The sequence below is a fragment of the Grammomys surdaster genome, unplaced genomic scaffold, assembly GCF_004785775.1.
Source record: "Grammomys surdaster isolate TR1022 unplaced genomic scaffold, NIH_TR_1.0 125801, whole genome shotgun sequence".
NCBI lineage: Eukaryota > Metazoa > Chordata > Mammalia > Rodentia > Muridae > Grammomys > Grammomys surdaster.
The window spans coordinates 3721462-3735725 of record NW_021620632.1 but is presented as its reverse complement, the minus strand read 5'-3'; the positions used below and the strand labels follow the sequence as shown (position 1 = coordinate 3735725).

At 40.9% G+C, this 14264-nt stretch overlaps 2 protein-coding genes across 3 annotated transcripts in view; one reads left to right on the top strand and one right to left on the bottom strand.

The window, feature by feature from the left end:
• Positions 1-1600: 1600 nt before the first annotated feature.
• Positions 1601-3303, bottom strand: Fancf (FA complementation group F). The gene has a single exon (XM_028789232.1). It carries the CDS (start codon positions 3294-3296, stop codon positions 2277-2279), a length of 1020 nt encoding a protein of 339 aa, XP_028645065.1. The 5' UTR covers positions 3297-3303; the 3' UTR covers positions 1601-2276.
• Positions 3304-3957: 654 nt separating this feature from the next.
• The window catches only part of Gas2 (growth arrest specific 2), a 133421-nt gene continuing 123114 nt past the window's right edge, over positions 3958-14264 (top strand). Inside the window, exons 1-2 of one of the 2 annotated variants that reach the window (XM_028789233.1) lie at positions 3958-4456; positions 5314-5401. The gene's annotated coding sequence lies outside the window, so the exon portion shown is untranslated. Of the gene's footprint in view, positions 4457-5089; positions 5402-14264 lie in introns of those variants that run through there. The other variant, XM_028789235.1, reaches the window with a different exon arrangement.

Here is a 14264-nt window from a genome sequence, read left to right as displayed (position 1 = left end):
TCTTAAGGAACTTCGGACTCTAAAATGCAATGCAGACTCCAGAAAACTATCAGTAGCAGTTCTTGCAGAGGGATCACATTGGACAGTTCACAGTTAATTGTAACTATAGCTCTAGGTGATAGGACACTCCCCTTTGGCCTCCAAGGGCATCTATCCTCACATGCAAACATCCTCACACAGACACACATATGCATGTTTAAAGATAAAATAAATCTAAAGTAAAAATGCTAAAAATTAATCCTGGAATCATAAAAAAAAGTAAATGAGATATGCCACATATATTTATGTATACATGGTGGGCAAATTTGAGAGGAAGGAGGTCAAATCAAAATGTGGACAAGTGATATTAAATTTATATATCAAGGCCTTGAATTACCAAGCCTTGCCAATACTACTTAGTATCATAGGCACTGCTGATATTACATAGAGACCCACTTCTAAAAATAATGATTTAACTAAAAAGTGAGGCATATAGAAAGAAAAGCATATTTCTTCCCTCATACATTCTAGGAAGGTCTCTTCAACCTTTTTAGCCATGATCCCAGGTAACTTAACTTTAATAGGCACACTGACTTCTGCCTATTAAAATGAAAATTCTGATGTAGGTCCTACTTTTACTTATTCACAAGGTACCCCAAAGCAGTGTCACAGACATACTAACCTGCTGAGGGATTTACAATGTTTATTCTCAAGGCTGGCTAGTCACTGCAGGTAAAACATGGGGCAGAATATCAGTACTGGGAAATGGGACATATGAATCCAACCGTTTCCACAGCAGCACAAACTGATATGGAGACAGCCAGGAAAGAGCTTTATGGTATGAGTAGCATACACCTTCTAGTAAAGGCCCAGGCAGTTACAGGAGAGATTAGGAACATCAGGAGCATGGCAGAAATGGCTGGGATGCAAATGTTGAACAAAGAGTCAGTCAGTTGAAAATAAGAAAAAGACCACTTACAAAGGCACTGTAGTGCAAGGAGGTCCTTCTTTGCATTATATAGCCTTTTGCTCTTTTTCCATTTTTAGAATGAAGAATTATTTTCCTGAATTATAGGCATTTACCATGGAGAAAGTGTGTTGATCCCTGGAAATTTACTTAGCAAGTTATTTATTAACAAAAGCATTTATTAAGCTTAAAATACTCAAACAGACAAAGTTGTTTGTTTTTTATAGACAGCTTTTCTCTTTGTGTAGCCCTGGCTATCCTGGAACTTGCTCAGTAGACCAGGTTGGTCTTGAACTTAGCGATTTGCCTGTCTCTGCCTATCTGGTGCTGGGATTTAAGGCTTGTACCACCACTACCTGGCAAAGCTGGGTTGTTAGTCAGAAAACAGACACTCCAAATAGTCTCCATCCCAGCAACCACGAGGAAAAACAGAATCAGATATTTAAACACCATAGCGATGACACCAAGTTAGGGCTATTAACTTGGAAAATGGCAGAAGTGGTCTTGATTCTCTTAACTCAGTGGATTCCTTCATCATATAACCCAAAGGGATATATTGTGCTCTATACACTTAAGCGTGTACTCAAGAAATGCTTTAAACTAATTTGCTGTTATTTTGACTCTCAGAGTAGTGACTTGTACAAAGAACAAAACTTTCTTAACAATACGACTTTAATGCACAGGAAGGATGGTAAACAAGTCAAGGAAAGCAAGTCTAGGGCTTTAACTCTAGCCCAGGCAGGTTTGCAGTTAACATCTGATGCTACCACATGCTGCTGGTTAAACAAAACTTTGTACTACTGAAGAGTACCAGGAAACAAGTAAATCATACACATAAAAGGTGTCCTCCTGGAAATTTAAAGTTGCCTTTTCTTTTTAAAGTGCATCTATGTTTAGGATTCTTACAAATTAGCTTTATACAAAACAAGCTGAAAATTCGATGACTTTAAGAACACTTCCAAAGCTAGGAATGTAGCTCAGTGGTGAGCACTGTCTAACATAGGCCGGGTCCTGGATATACCACCAGAATGGAGAGAACTATATATACTACGTATGCATATATAACATACAGTATATGTTTTGTCCATATTATATATATATTTCTATAATGAGCCACTTAAAATTGACACCTAAACAAATTAGGTTTCAGGAACATGTATACAGGGAGTTGGTGAGAACACTGACAGTTTGTAAACTGTATAGTTAAACAGTAGCAGGATGCTGTGCATAGAGGTTTTGGTGAGAAGTAAGCTTGTTGTTCCCTCCATGGGACAGGGTCTGTCCAGATGCCTAGCCTGGGATCTGAGAACCTCCTCTAGAGATCCCACACTCAAGCACCTCCAGGCAAGGCCAGCAGGAGGTCTGTCCAGATGCTCATTCCAGGAACCTCAAAATCTCCATCTAAGGCTTTGCAGGTGCGTAACGTCACCAGCACCTCTTGCTGCAGAAATGGCTGGGCATGGCACAAGTTCTGCAGCCTTAGGCAAAGCTCTTCCCAGGGCATGTCCTCCAGCTGTGTGGGGACCCAGGCGCCCTTTAGCAGATCATAGTGCAGTCGCTTGGCCCACGTTGTGAGCAGGTCCAGATAGGCGCGAGACAGTGCGTGGTGGCAGCCTGCCACCGAGGCCAGGCGCTTAGCTGGCAGATGGCGGCAAAAAGCGGCCAATATCTCGGGACTTTCTAGAAGCCAGTGCAGTAGTTTTTGTGTCTCATCCGCATCCGCAGGGTCTGTGGCCTGGGCTGGCACCGGGTCTGCCCGGAACAGCAGCGCTTCGGCCGTCACGCTGAGCACGTGCTCCCACGGCCCGTGAGTCCACAGGGTATCAAGGAGTTTGCGCGCGGCCGTGGAGTCGGCACCGCCCAGCTCGTGCAGGCGCGCGTACAGCAGCTCCGCGTGCGTGCGCAGCAGCGCGTCCTTAGGCGCGTCCCCGCCGAGGCGGAAGAGCAGGTGCAGCGCGCTTCCGCGGCGCGCCTGGAGGACCAAGCGCGACTGCGGCAAGTCGTCCTCGTTGTCCGCCGCAGGGCCTGGGAACAGCAAGCTCGGCAGCACACGGACAGCGGCGGGCGCGAGCGCGCGGTTCCGCAGCAGGCGTAGGGCGAGCCGCGCGTCCCCAGACTCTAGCGCTGCGAAGCTACGCAGCCCGAGCGGCCCTCTCGGCCCGTGGAGCCGCCTCTCTAGCGCCTCCCGCACGCAGCCCCGGCCCGCAAAGCGTCGGTACACGTGGAGCAAATAGCGCGCCCACTGCAGCGCCCTGCGCACCGTCGCGGCGTCCCACGTGCTCACCAGCGTCCCGCACGACACGGCCAGCAGCTCTGAAAAGCGTTCTGTATGCTGCACAAGTGGCTCCATGGCGGCCGCTTCCGCCCTGACCTTCCGAGACGAGAGCCGATTGGACGTGAGCGTGAGGGCCCGCCTCAGCGTGCTGTGCTATTGGACGACGGCCGTGTCAGTCTCGCAACGTGGTTTCCGGGGCACTTTGGCGCTGGAAATGAACTAGGAGGAAGTCACAAATTTTTACTCTTGAGTATGGGAGAGGATGGGAGAGTGCGTGTTTAAGCGCCAGGATTTTATGTGCCTCATTGTTTTAAAAATGCCCGTGGTAGACACTTTGCCGCTTCCCCGAAAGGGGACCGATGTTCATCGTTATTAGCAGTGCGGATGTGATCTTAAATGGCCCGTTTTTCTGGTACTTGTGGAACCAGGACTCTCACACGCTGTGCTGCATCCCCGGACTTTTTTCCTTTTTCCTTATTTATATTACTTATTGATTCTGAGGAAACCTATCACTAAATTGTACACGCAGCCTTTCAGTTTGCAATCCTGCCTCGACTAACCTAGTGACTGGCAGCACTATCCTGAGGCATACTGGCAAAGCAGTAAATGAAAGTTTAAGCTCAAATTAATCTACTTATTTATGCTAGACTCTGAAAAATTCTGAGCATTCTTATCAGAGCATATAGTTAAGCCAGTTTCGTTTAGTTTTTGACCCTTAGTCCAGACTAATGTTTGGCCTTGTGTTTTATTTTAGTCTAACTGTATGATGGGTTTTAAAGTTTCTGGTTGTGGCTGTTAGGAATTACAGAGGTCACTGAATACTCAAGTCACATGATGTGATAGCGAGTGAAGTACAGGGCTAGGGCAGTAGAGATAAGTGTATTTAAATGCTACCCTGTCCCAAAGGAAACACTAACATTCCACTTAAGAGAGACTTTCAAGTTAACCTCATAATGTGGTAGACAAAACTAAGAGTCACTAGATCCTAGATGTTAAGGAAAACCCCATTAAACCTTCCTTTCAACTGACTGCCCAAAGGACATAACTCTGAAAAAGCCTCAAGGCCATGGGGGACCATTAATAAGTCTTAAGCCACCAGAATGAAAATCAGATCCAATCTAGGATGAGAAAGAAGTCCAAAACAACTTCATTTCCAAGTGGCTGGGACAGTGCAGAGAAACTTCAGCAGTACTCACCTTTTCAAAACCAAAATTTTGTTAATTCTCAGCACCACAGTGAGTAATTATTTGCTTCACAGTAGCCATTTTTTGTTAAGTAGCTATGCATGCCTATGACAGTTTCCCATCAGAAGAAAGCACTTTGGATTTGGAACTAGTTTTCCATTCGGAAAAATTCATCTAGAGACTGAAAGACAATAAATACTTTAATCTCAAGAAACCTATGTGCTTGAGGCAGACATTAGGAGGATTCCAAACACACTTAAGTGTAATGCAAATCAGATTTTGTGTATTTTTAAAGTGACAGATATGATTCTTTTAAAGACCAGTTGGAAATGGATAAGAGAGCGTTGGAAGACTTTATGGACTATTCTTTGATTTAGGCCACACAAATGTTTGCACCATGAGGAAAATCAAGTGAGAGGAATGGCACAAGTTAAAATGTCAGTGTAAGATGTGTATACTGTATACTGAGAGTGCCAGGAACAATCTTCCACCTGCTGGTCACACTGCAAATTCCCATATGTAGTAAATTAGAACAGAAAATGGAAGCTCAGTGTTAGGAAACTTTTATTAAAATAGCATTTCATTCAAATGGAGGGATGAGCAACATAGACAACTAAAATAAGACACTTTCACCAAGAGCCTGCCTACCTCAGGGTTCTGGAGAAGATGGAAACCATATATGTAACATACTGATGTAGGCTTTTGTTGTTGACTTTCAATTTGTGCTTTGTGGTGTTTTCAGTAAGAGATAGGCTTTGGCATTTGAATACTCGGTTCCTGGTTGGTAACACTGTTTGAGAAGGTGTAAGAGGCGTGGCTTTGCTTCGGGACATGTAATTAGGTTAGGCTTTGAGAGCTTAAAGCATCATCTACTTCCAGTTTCATCTCTTTCTGCTTCATGTTTGCAGGTGAGCATGTCAACTCTTAGCTTCCTTCCTCTGCTGTTTTGCTTGTCTTCGGCCACGATGAACTCTTGCTCTACTAGAACCCTGAACCGTAAGCTTAAATTAATTCTGCTATAAGTTGCCTTGGTCATGATGTTCTATCATAGCACCAAAAAGTTAACTTGTACTTTGGGATAGCAATGCTAGCTCAGTTCCACAGGCAGGGCCAGAAGATGTTAACTGATCACATCAGTGAAACCCTGTCTTCATTTGCTAATTAGTCTAGGAATCCAGCTTTAAGCTTCTCTATATAACATTCTCTGCTACATAAAATAAGTTCAGAAGTGGCCTGAGGAATTAACTGTAGTCAGTCGGTCTATAGGATTCAGAAAAAAAAAAAATCTCATTCTAAAATTGGTAATGAGTCTAAGTTGAACACCAGGCATGCTTTAAGTTTCTTTTTCAGGAAAAAAACAATTGAATGAACTGTCTTTAATCTGAATCTGCTTACAAGTATGGGACTTTATATATTTCTAATTGCATATGTCAATCTTGTGGTTTCTTTTAAATTTATTTAATTTAAATATATGTAACTAAAGAAGCACCGTCTTTTAATATGTGACTTATAAACTTTGGCTGGTTTGGTTTTGTTAATATGTACTTCTGTAGTATATAGGCCTTGGCATGGTCTGCTTCCAATACTACTCTTCCCAAACACAGAGCAGCATTCAGCAACCTTGTCATGAGCAGTAATAGAGGAGATTCAATCAAAGATGCATCTGGGTCTTGGTACTAGGTTGCTCATCAAATACTGTTCAAAAGAATATTTTGATTTGAAATGTTGAGCTGTTATTATTTCTTATTGGGTATAATTTAGAGGCTTGTTTTAAGATATGCAATAAGCAAGATATCAACAAACTATATAGCTGAGAGACCAATAAATGAATACAGCTGTATCTGGTGTCCACTTCTGTCACTCTGCAGAGTGCCACCCACTCATTCTACCTTACCCACAATTTTCTTTGACATAGTTCTAGCTACCCAAAGCCAACCACAGTCTGAAAATATTAAAAGGAAAATTCTGGAAATAGGTAGTACGTTTTCAATTAGAGCCATTTTTCAGAGTGTGATAAAATCCCCACACCATTTTACTTTGTCCTTTTGAACAATGTGTGCAATCCTCATCACTTTCAGTCACTTACTGGCCACCTGGGTTGGCATGTGAACTGTCCCCAACATGCTCATGAGCTTATACATTTTGTCACCAGTGGAGGGTGTTGTAGTAGAAGGTTAGGTGACCTTTAGGTGGCTGAGTCTTACTAGAGAAAGTCACTGGGCAGGCCATGTTTCATAGCCTGCCCCAAGTTCTTGCCTGTCCTGTAGTTCCTGTAGACTGCTGACAGTGTAACCTCAGGCTTCTGCCACCATGCCTTCCCTCATGACAACGCTCCACCAACAGTGTAAAATACATGCTAAGAAAACTTTACTTGGATTTTACAGTAGCATTTAACCACACAGTGCTTTTAAAGGAACCAGAAAGGACTCCGGTTTTAACAGTCCTGCCAATGCTATCATTTCTGGTTAATGCTGAGTCTCAAACATATGAAGTGAATTCATTTTTTTTTTTGAGGGAAGTGGGGTAAGAGATAGTTTATATTCTGGTGGCATTTTTTTTTGCGTGACCATGGCACTGGAACACAGATTTCAGTTACCCCAAATTCCGTGTTCCAACATGGAAGCAGTTTCATTAAGTTTTTTTTGTTTTTGTTTTTTATAGTTTTGCAGAATAAGGGAAGTCATAATGAGGGTGAATTTAAAGTAGATTGGTGGGTACTTCAGAGAGGCAGGTGGAATGAGATGAAGGAGTTTCCTATAGACTCATGGTGCCATCTGAGCTTTTAGATTGGTGTTCTGCTAGTTAATAGGTTTCAAAAATATACACAAAACTGTGGTGGAACTGTGAACAGAAGCTCCTGAAAAAAAAGCTGTGTCTTCAGAGATTAACTGACTAGAATTTCAGTGGTGACAAGATCAAAACGATGCTGTTTCAGAGGCTAATTATTTTGTCTTGGGCTAGATCTCGCATTCCCAAAGCCCACCTCTGTGAATCCTTTTAAAAAGTCATCATCAGGAGAGTGACTGCTTTTATGTTTATCCTTTCAAACATCAAAGTCAGTGTTTTAAAAACTGCACTTCTAGGGCCTAGGGAGTTAGCTCAGTGAGGAACACTCACAGTGCCAGCATGAGGACATGAGGTCGACATCTTAGCACTGATGTAATATACTGGGCATGGCTCTGCATGCCTCCAGTGCAGACACTGGGGTAGAGGGAACAGGTTACCTCAGGAGGTTATTGACCAGCCAGCCTAGCAAAAACTGTTATCTTTAAATTCAGTAAGAAATCCTGCCTCAAGGCTGTAAGAGGGAGTTTGAGGAAGATACCTAACAACTTCCTCTGACTTCCATATATTTCCACCTTGGTCTGTTGCATCTGTACACATAGATTCATGGAGCAAACAATGTACATAAACATTCACAATATGCACATATGAAACAAGCAAACTTTTAAAAGTACAGCTTTAGGTGTTGGAAAATTTTATGTAAATTAATATTTTAAGCCCTTATTCTACCTTCTTATCTATATCTGATATGGAATCAGCGAAGATGTTTATCATCTGGATTATGCCATTTTCAGGAAAGTAGATGAAACAGGAGATCATGTTATACTAAATAATTCAAACTCAAAAGAACGTCTATTGTTTTTTCTACTATGAGGACTCTAATTAAAGAAATACATAAATATATGTTAGATATAACATGAAGGTAGAACGTCCATTATTTAGGAGAGCAGTGTTATGGCTTGATGAGAATTGTCTCCATAGTCTTGTTCATTTAACACTTGGTCCCAGTAGGTGGTACTCTTTGAGGAGGATATGAAACCTTTAGGGGGTGGAGCCTTGTAGAAAGAATTTTATCCAAGTTAAGGAGAGCTTTGAGGGTTTGTAAACTGTGCTCAACTTCCTGTTCTTTCTCTTCTGTTCTTTCTCTTTGCTTTCTGTGTGCTGTTAAAAATGTGGTCAGCCAGCTTCTTGGTCCTGCTGCCTTGCTATGATGGACTCCATCCCTCTGAAACCATAAGCCAGGATAAACTCTTCCTTAAGTGGTGTTGGTCCTGGTATTTTATTATAGCAACAGAAAAGTAAATGATACAGGTAGTAAGGGGACCAGTGAGAGGGGAGATGTGAGAGGATAATGGTTGGTGAATATAAAGGAGGTAAAAATGTTAGACATATGATAATGTCTTAATGAAGCTATTGTTTTGAAACCAATTACAATCATTTTTATTTATAGGATTACATTCCAAAGAGTTTTCTTTTTTTCCCTTGAAATCTAGTGTTTTAGATATGTTTCTCAATTGTTCTTTACTTGAGTATCTTTTGCCTGGGTGTGAAAAGGCTGGAAACATTGTTCTAACACAAGCAGAAGCCACATTGCATGGTAATGGAAAGTGCACTGTGGTTCTGATTATCTGACCTAGGCTTTTGTAAATAGAAAGGGGGGAGATTATCCACTTGCCCCCCTTTTCATTAATGTGCTTCCTTCATACTTTCCCCACTGTCCTGAGAAGATGATAGCCCACCATTATGTTGTTTTCTTGCCCTTGACCTCTGATTTTCTGCTGAACTGATCAGTATAGCAAACAAGCAAGAGGACCAAGGGCAGACCCTGTCTGCTAAGTCTGAGACATCTTTATCCTGCGTCTGTTCTGTAGCATGTTCCCCCAGGACTTCTGCATGTGGTGTCATACTGAATGCTTTTGCCTTGCCCAGAATTTTATTCATATTCTTCTGTTTGTTTATCTTCAAAATCTGCCTTTATTTTCTGACAAGACCTCAACAGAGACAGTTGCCCAAATTCTCAGTCATATTTGTAAGTCATGTGATTTCATGAGTCATAACACTTTCACACTTTCCCTCCATACTCATCTACATAGTGATGAGTACTTTAAAGAATGCATTCTGAAATACCTAACGTTGACATATGTGCTACCAGTCTGTGACAAAATTTATCATCACAGCAATTACATGACAGGCGATGTGAACTCATCCTCATCCGATAATGTAATTAAGTACCGGTGAACAAAGCATTCCGTAACAGTGTGGCATGGTGGAGGTGTTGGAACGGGATCCAGACTGTGAAGACTTTAGAGTACCTCCTACAGTCTTAACATTTTCTTTTATAATTATTGACTTGTCTGTCTGACGTTCTTTTCTCTCTCTCTTTCCTCCTTCCTTCCTTCCTTCCTTCCTTCCTTCCTTCCTTCCTTCCTTCCTTTCTTCCTTCCTTCCTTCCTTCCCCTTCTCCCCTTTCTTCCCTTCCTTCCCTTCCTTCCTTCCTTTCTTTCCTTCTTTCCTTTCCTTTTTCCCTTCTTTTGTTTTCCGTCTTAAATAAGAAAGGAAATGAGCTATTTTTTTTATTTGAATATGGATTTCATGTAGATATGTGACTGTTTGCATGCCTTCATTTTGTCCAATGGTTTTTGTATGCTGATGTATGAGCACCTGCCAGGAAGGAGTTTTTTTTTTTTTTCTTTTCTGGTTCAATAACTTTTAAGTGTCTGCTGTTCCCATTTTCAAGTCTCCCAAAACTTTTATGTGGATTTTTTAGACACATTTTTTTCGTTATTTCACAGCCTCCATTTTTTTTTTTCTGGATGGCTGAAAGTTCCAGACATATAACACAAAATGTCCTAAGAGATTTGTGTGTGTGTGTGTGTGTGTGTGTGTGTGTGTGTGCGTGTGTGTGTATGCTAAGCAAATAGAAACTGAAAAGTGTGTACATATATAAACTCACTTTAATTCCCATTTCACAATGATAGATTAAACTAATTTTTCTAATTAGTCTCTTACAAAGTAGCAAACACAGTGAGAAGTTGCCACGAAAGCTGCTGTATGTAATTACTTCCAGACCTAATGTGGGTTATGAGATTGGGCTGCTCTGCTAATAGCATTAATGTCAAGGAAGGTTCTCACAAGAGATTCCTGGTATTTCAAAATAAATTGGCTGAAACCAGCAACAAGTGATTAAAATAAAATTTGCGATATTACAGATACATTTTACTGGAGGGTAATATTTTTATAGCATTGTTTTTTTTGTTAATTATCAACATTTAAGTATGAGAGATGTCCTCAAAAAAGTAGCATAAATATTTAAAATAAAAAGGGAAAACAATCCTAAGGGGTGCTGCAGGGAACATCCAGTCACAGTTAATGGAGCTGGTCCATGAGAAGGAAGAGAGAAGTGTTTAAGGTAAAATGATTATATGGCTTAGTTTTTCTTTCACTTTATTTAAGAGCATAATGTAGATGGCCATTTTTAAAATCTCCATGTCAGTATCTAGCAAATCTGCACATGTTCCTGCTGCTTTTTATTGCAGAATACAGGGCATCACCATTCTGTGTTTAATTGGTACAATTTTGTTACTGTGTTTTTTAAAATAAAATTTTCAAATTGTATGGGTCTGAATGTTTTGTGTGCATTTCTGTCTGCTCACCATGTTCATGCCTTGTGCCCAGGGAAGCCCGAAGAGGGTGCTTGATCGTCTAGAATTAGAATTGCAGACAGCTGTGAGGTGCCACATGGTTTTTAGGAGCTGAACCTGCGTCCTCTCCAAGAGCACAGTGGCTTGAATCACTGAGACATCTCTCTAGTCCCAGTGTTTATGTTTTATTGCTGCTGTTCTGAGAGCAGAAGGACCTTCACTAGTGAGCAGCATGCAAATCAGGGTACTGGCTGTACCTCTTTCACTTGCAGATTTTCCCTCCTCCATGCTTATTTCTGACCAATAGATAATGCTTTGGAATGAGAACAAGACATTACTGTGGGCAATGCAGGCTAGAAAACAGGAATAATTAATAATACTACTACTAGTAAAGTCAGTTTTACTGTGTAATGGTAAATCATTGGAACTATTAGAAATTTTAATCAGAGTAGCAGTAAAGACTATAATCAATGATATAATTCTAAGCAAAAATTACATTTCATGATGAAATAATTTATTAACAAGATATTAGTTTCAAAAGAAAACTATTTCTTCAGATCAAATAATATTTTTAATTTGGTTTAAGTTACAGACCTTATGAAATAGCAGTAAAATATTTCATGGTTGGGGTCACCACAACATGAGAAACTGTACTAAAGGGCCAGAGCATTAGAATGTTGAGAACTGTTATGGTTAAATTTTAAAACGTTGGCACCCAATCTGGCTTGTTGTTATGGACCACCATGTTCCCAATTAGACAAGGCCTGAGGCTCAGACCGGCCAAATGTACCTGCCCTGTCACTCATGAGATGCTATCGTGGGAGATGGCTCTGCCAGTCTACCATGCTGTTTCCACAAAGCGTAGCTGAACCCTAGTCAGTACCTACCATCCACACGGTACCTGGTAGAAATGAGACTCTAATGCTTAATATTATCCAAAGGCTTTATATAATTGGAAATGCTCACTTAACAAGATGCATACAATTAGAGTTGTAAACCAATATTTAACATTTTGATAAGTTGTTATCTTAGACTGCTAGAGACACTCTGACAGCCAACACTATCTTCCCCTCCCTCCCCCAGCTCCTCCTCCTCCTCCTCTTCCTCTCCTTCGCTCCTCCCACATTAGATCCTCCCAAATTATTGAATTTATTGTAAGGTGTAGCGGGAGGGGGTGGGGGAATATACTGCTACAGAGAATCACTTGTTTAAGTCATGTTTTCAAGTAAAATTGTTTTGAGTGTTAATCATTCAGTTTGTGAGTATCTTATTAAGTACACAAACAAATATAGTAAAAAATTCTCCTTAGGGGTTATCTATTACTCAGTCTTCTGGCATTCATGCCACTTCTGGATTGGATTCGAGGTGGTTAAAAAAAAGCTGCTCCTCAGTCTCCCATTTCTCTCCCGTTAACCAAAGCCAAAGGAAAGGTTATGCCTGTGGACTGTTTGACCCTTTCTATAAGTTTTTTCTTGTCAGAAGTTTTCTCTGAATATCTTTTTCTGTGAGCTTTTTATGTATCCCCACTCATAGTTCTCAAAGGTGTTTGTTGAATTCTGGAGGCAGATGCACCGCCATTGTGCCTGTGGTGTTATGACTAACTCCTATGGGCCCTGAGCTCTCAGCCCCAGGCACAGTTCACACTGACTCAGAGCACATGGTCTTTTCAAATGTATTCATTCATTTCCTTGGGGGATTTTATTATCATAGTTAAACATTTGGATATAAATTTATTGTAATACCAGGAGTTCTTGTCCTTCTCTTTAAAACAAAAAAAGAAAAGAAAACAGAAAGCCTAGATGGAATGAAGAAAGGGAGAGGGGAGGGAGGTAGGGAGGAAGAGACAAAGGAAGAAGGAAGGAGAAAAAAGGGGGTAAGTAGACAGGTACTGTCATTCAAACAAGTTGCTTCAAATCACTTCATATTTTGTTGTGGGGAAACAAACAAACACTTTAAAACCAATCACACACAGACATGAGTTGAATCTTGCTATGCATTTGTTTTTAAAGGCAAAGTTAACCCAGGGTTGCCTCAAGCTCTTGATTCTCATGCCTCTACTATCCAAGTATTAGGACTCTAGGTGTATGTTACTCTACCATGCCCAGCTTAACCTGCTTAGTTGATGTATGATACCACATGACTCTTGAAAGTCATTTTTCCCAGTGACACTGTGAGGTCCTGGTCAGTAGGAGTCTCACCCTTGGCTTTATATAGCGAATGGCTGACACAACAGGGTAGAATGAGGGAATGAACAAACCATGTCCAAGAGAAAGTAAAGCAGGAGAGAGCTGGGGAAAGAGGGGTGCTGTGTTCTGGTCTCTGTTTGGAAGGATAGCAATATCATTACTACAGGGGTTTGTTGTGATGATACTCGGTACAGAAGTGGAGGCAGTTAGTCTTCAGACTGAACATTTAAATATTTTATGTGACACTAAAGTCCTGTCCATCAGAAAATGCTAGATAAATTTTAACAAAGAAGCTAGATCTCAAATCCTACTTTTTCTCTTTCCAAATTTGGTCTTCTATTCATGATGTCAATGGCCATGGCCATTATGACTAGTGTAAAGTATTACTCTTACTTTTTGACAGCCAGGCATTGTGGTTGGCACAATTGTTTTGCAAATAACTCTAGAGGCCAATGATCACCATGGCCACTACAGGTAGACAAAGGTTTCTTCTTCACAGCTCTCCCATCTCTCCTCACTTTCCTGTGAAGTTCTCTCTTTGGGTTTGGAGGGCTACTCGTTTCAGTATTCTGTCTGGTCTGTTTGGTGCAGCAGATACCAAATTGGTTCATTTTAAAAGTTTCTACTGCAAATATTCCTGAAAATCAGCAGTGGGCAAGGGTTCCCAATTTGTGAAATGTCAGAGTTCTGTTAATAAAGATGTCAAGAAGTTTTTTCATGATTTGAAATCATTTTTGTCATTTTAAGTGACCCCATACCAAAAGAAAACTGCTTCAATGTCTTCATGAATGAGAGTTTCAGGAAACATTAAAGAAAAAAAAAATCTCATATTGTGGTTTGTTCTATCAGTAAAGAGTTAATAACTCTGTTTTTCATTGAGAGGCTTGGATGCCTGCCTATAACTCTTCCATTCTGCAACAGCGTCCACCTTGATTCAGAAACTCAGAGGCTCTGTGCTTCACTTATTCATCCAGTCAAGTATTCAGCAAATGCATATTTGATACCATGATAAAGACTTAAGAACCCACACAATCTCATGCCGATTTTCCCTTCTAGTTTTGGTTGTGAGCTTTGACCTGGAGCAGGTAAGCTACCTTTACAGCCCTCATGCCTGCTTTCTCAAACTCACAGTTTGTAGATGAGATAGAATGGAAAGTAAACTGTCATGCTGTGTGGAAGATCAGAAATCAGAGAAAGTGTTAAGTTCTGAAAGAACACAGGAAACAGCTGTTCCTCCTAGAGCTCAAA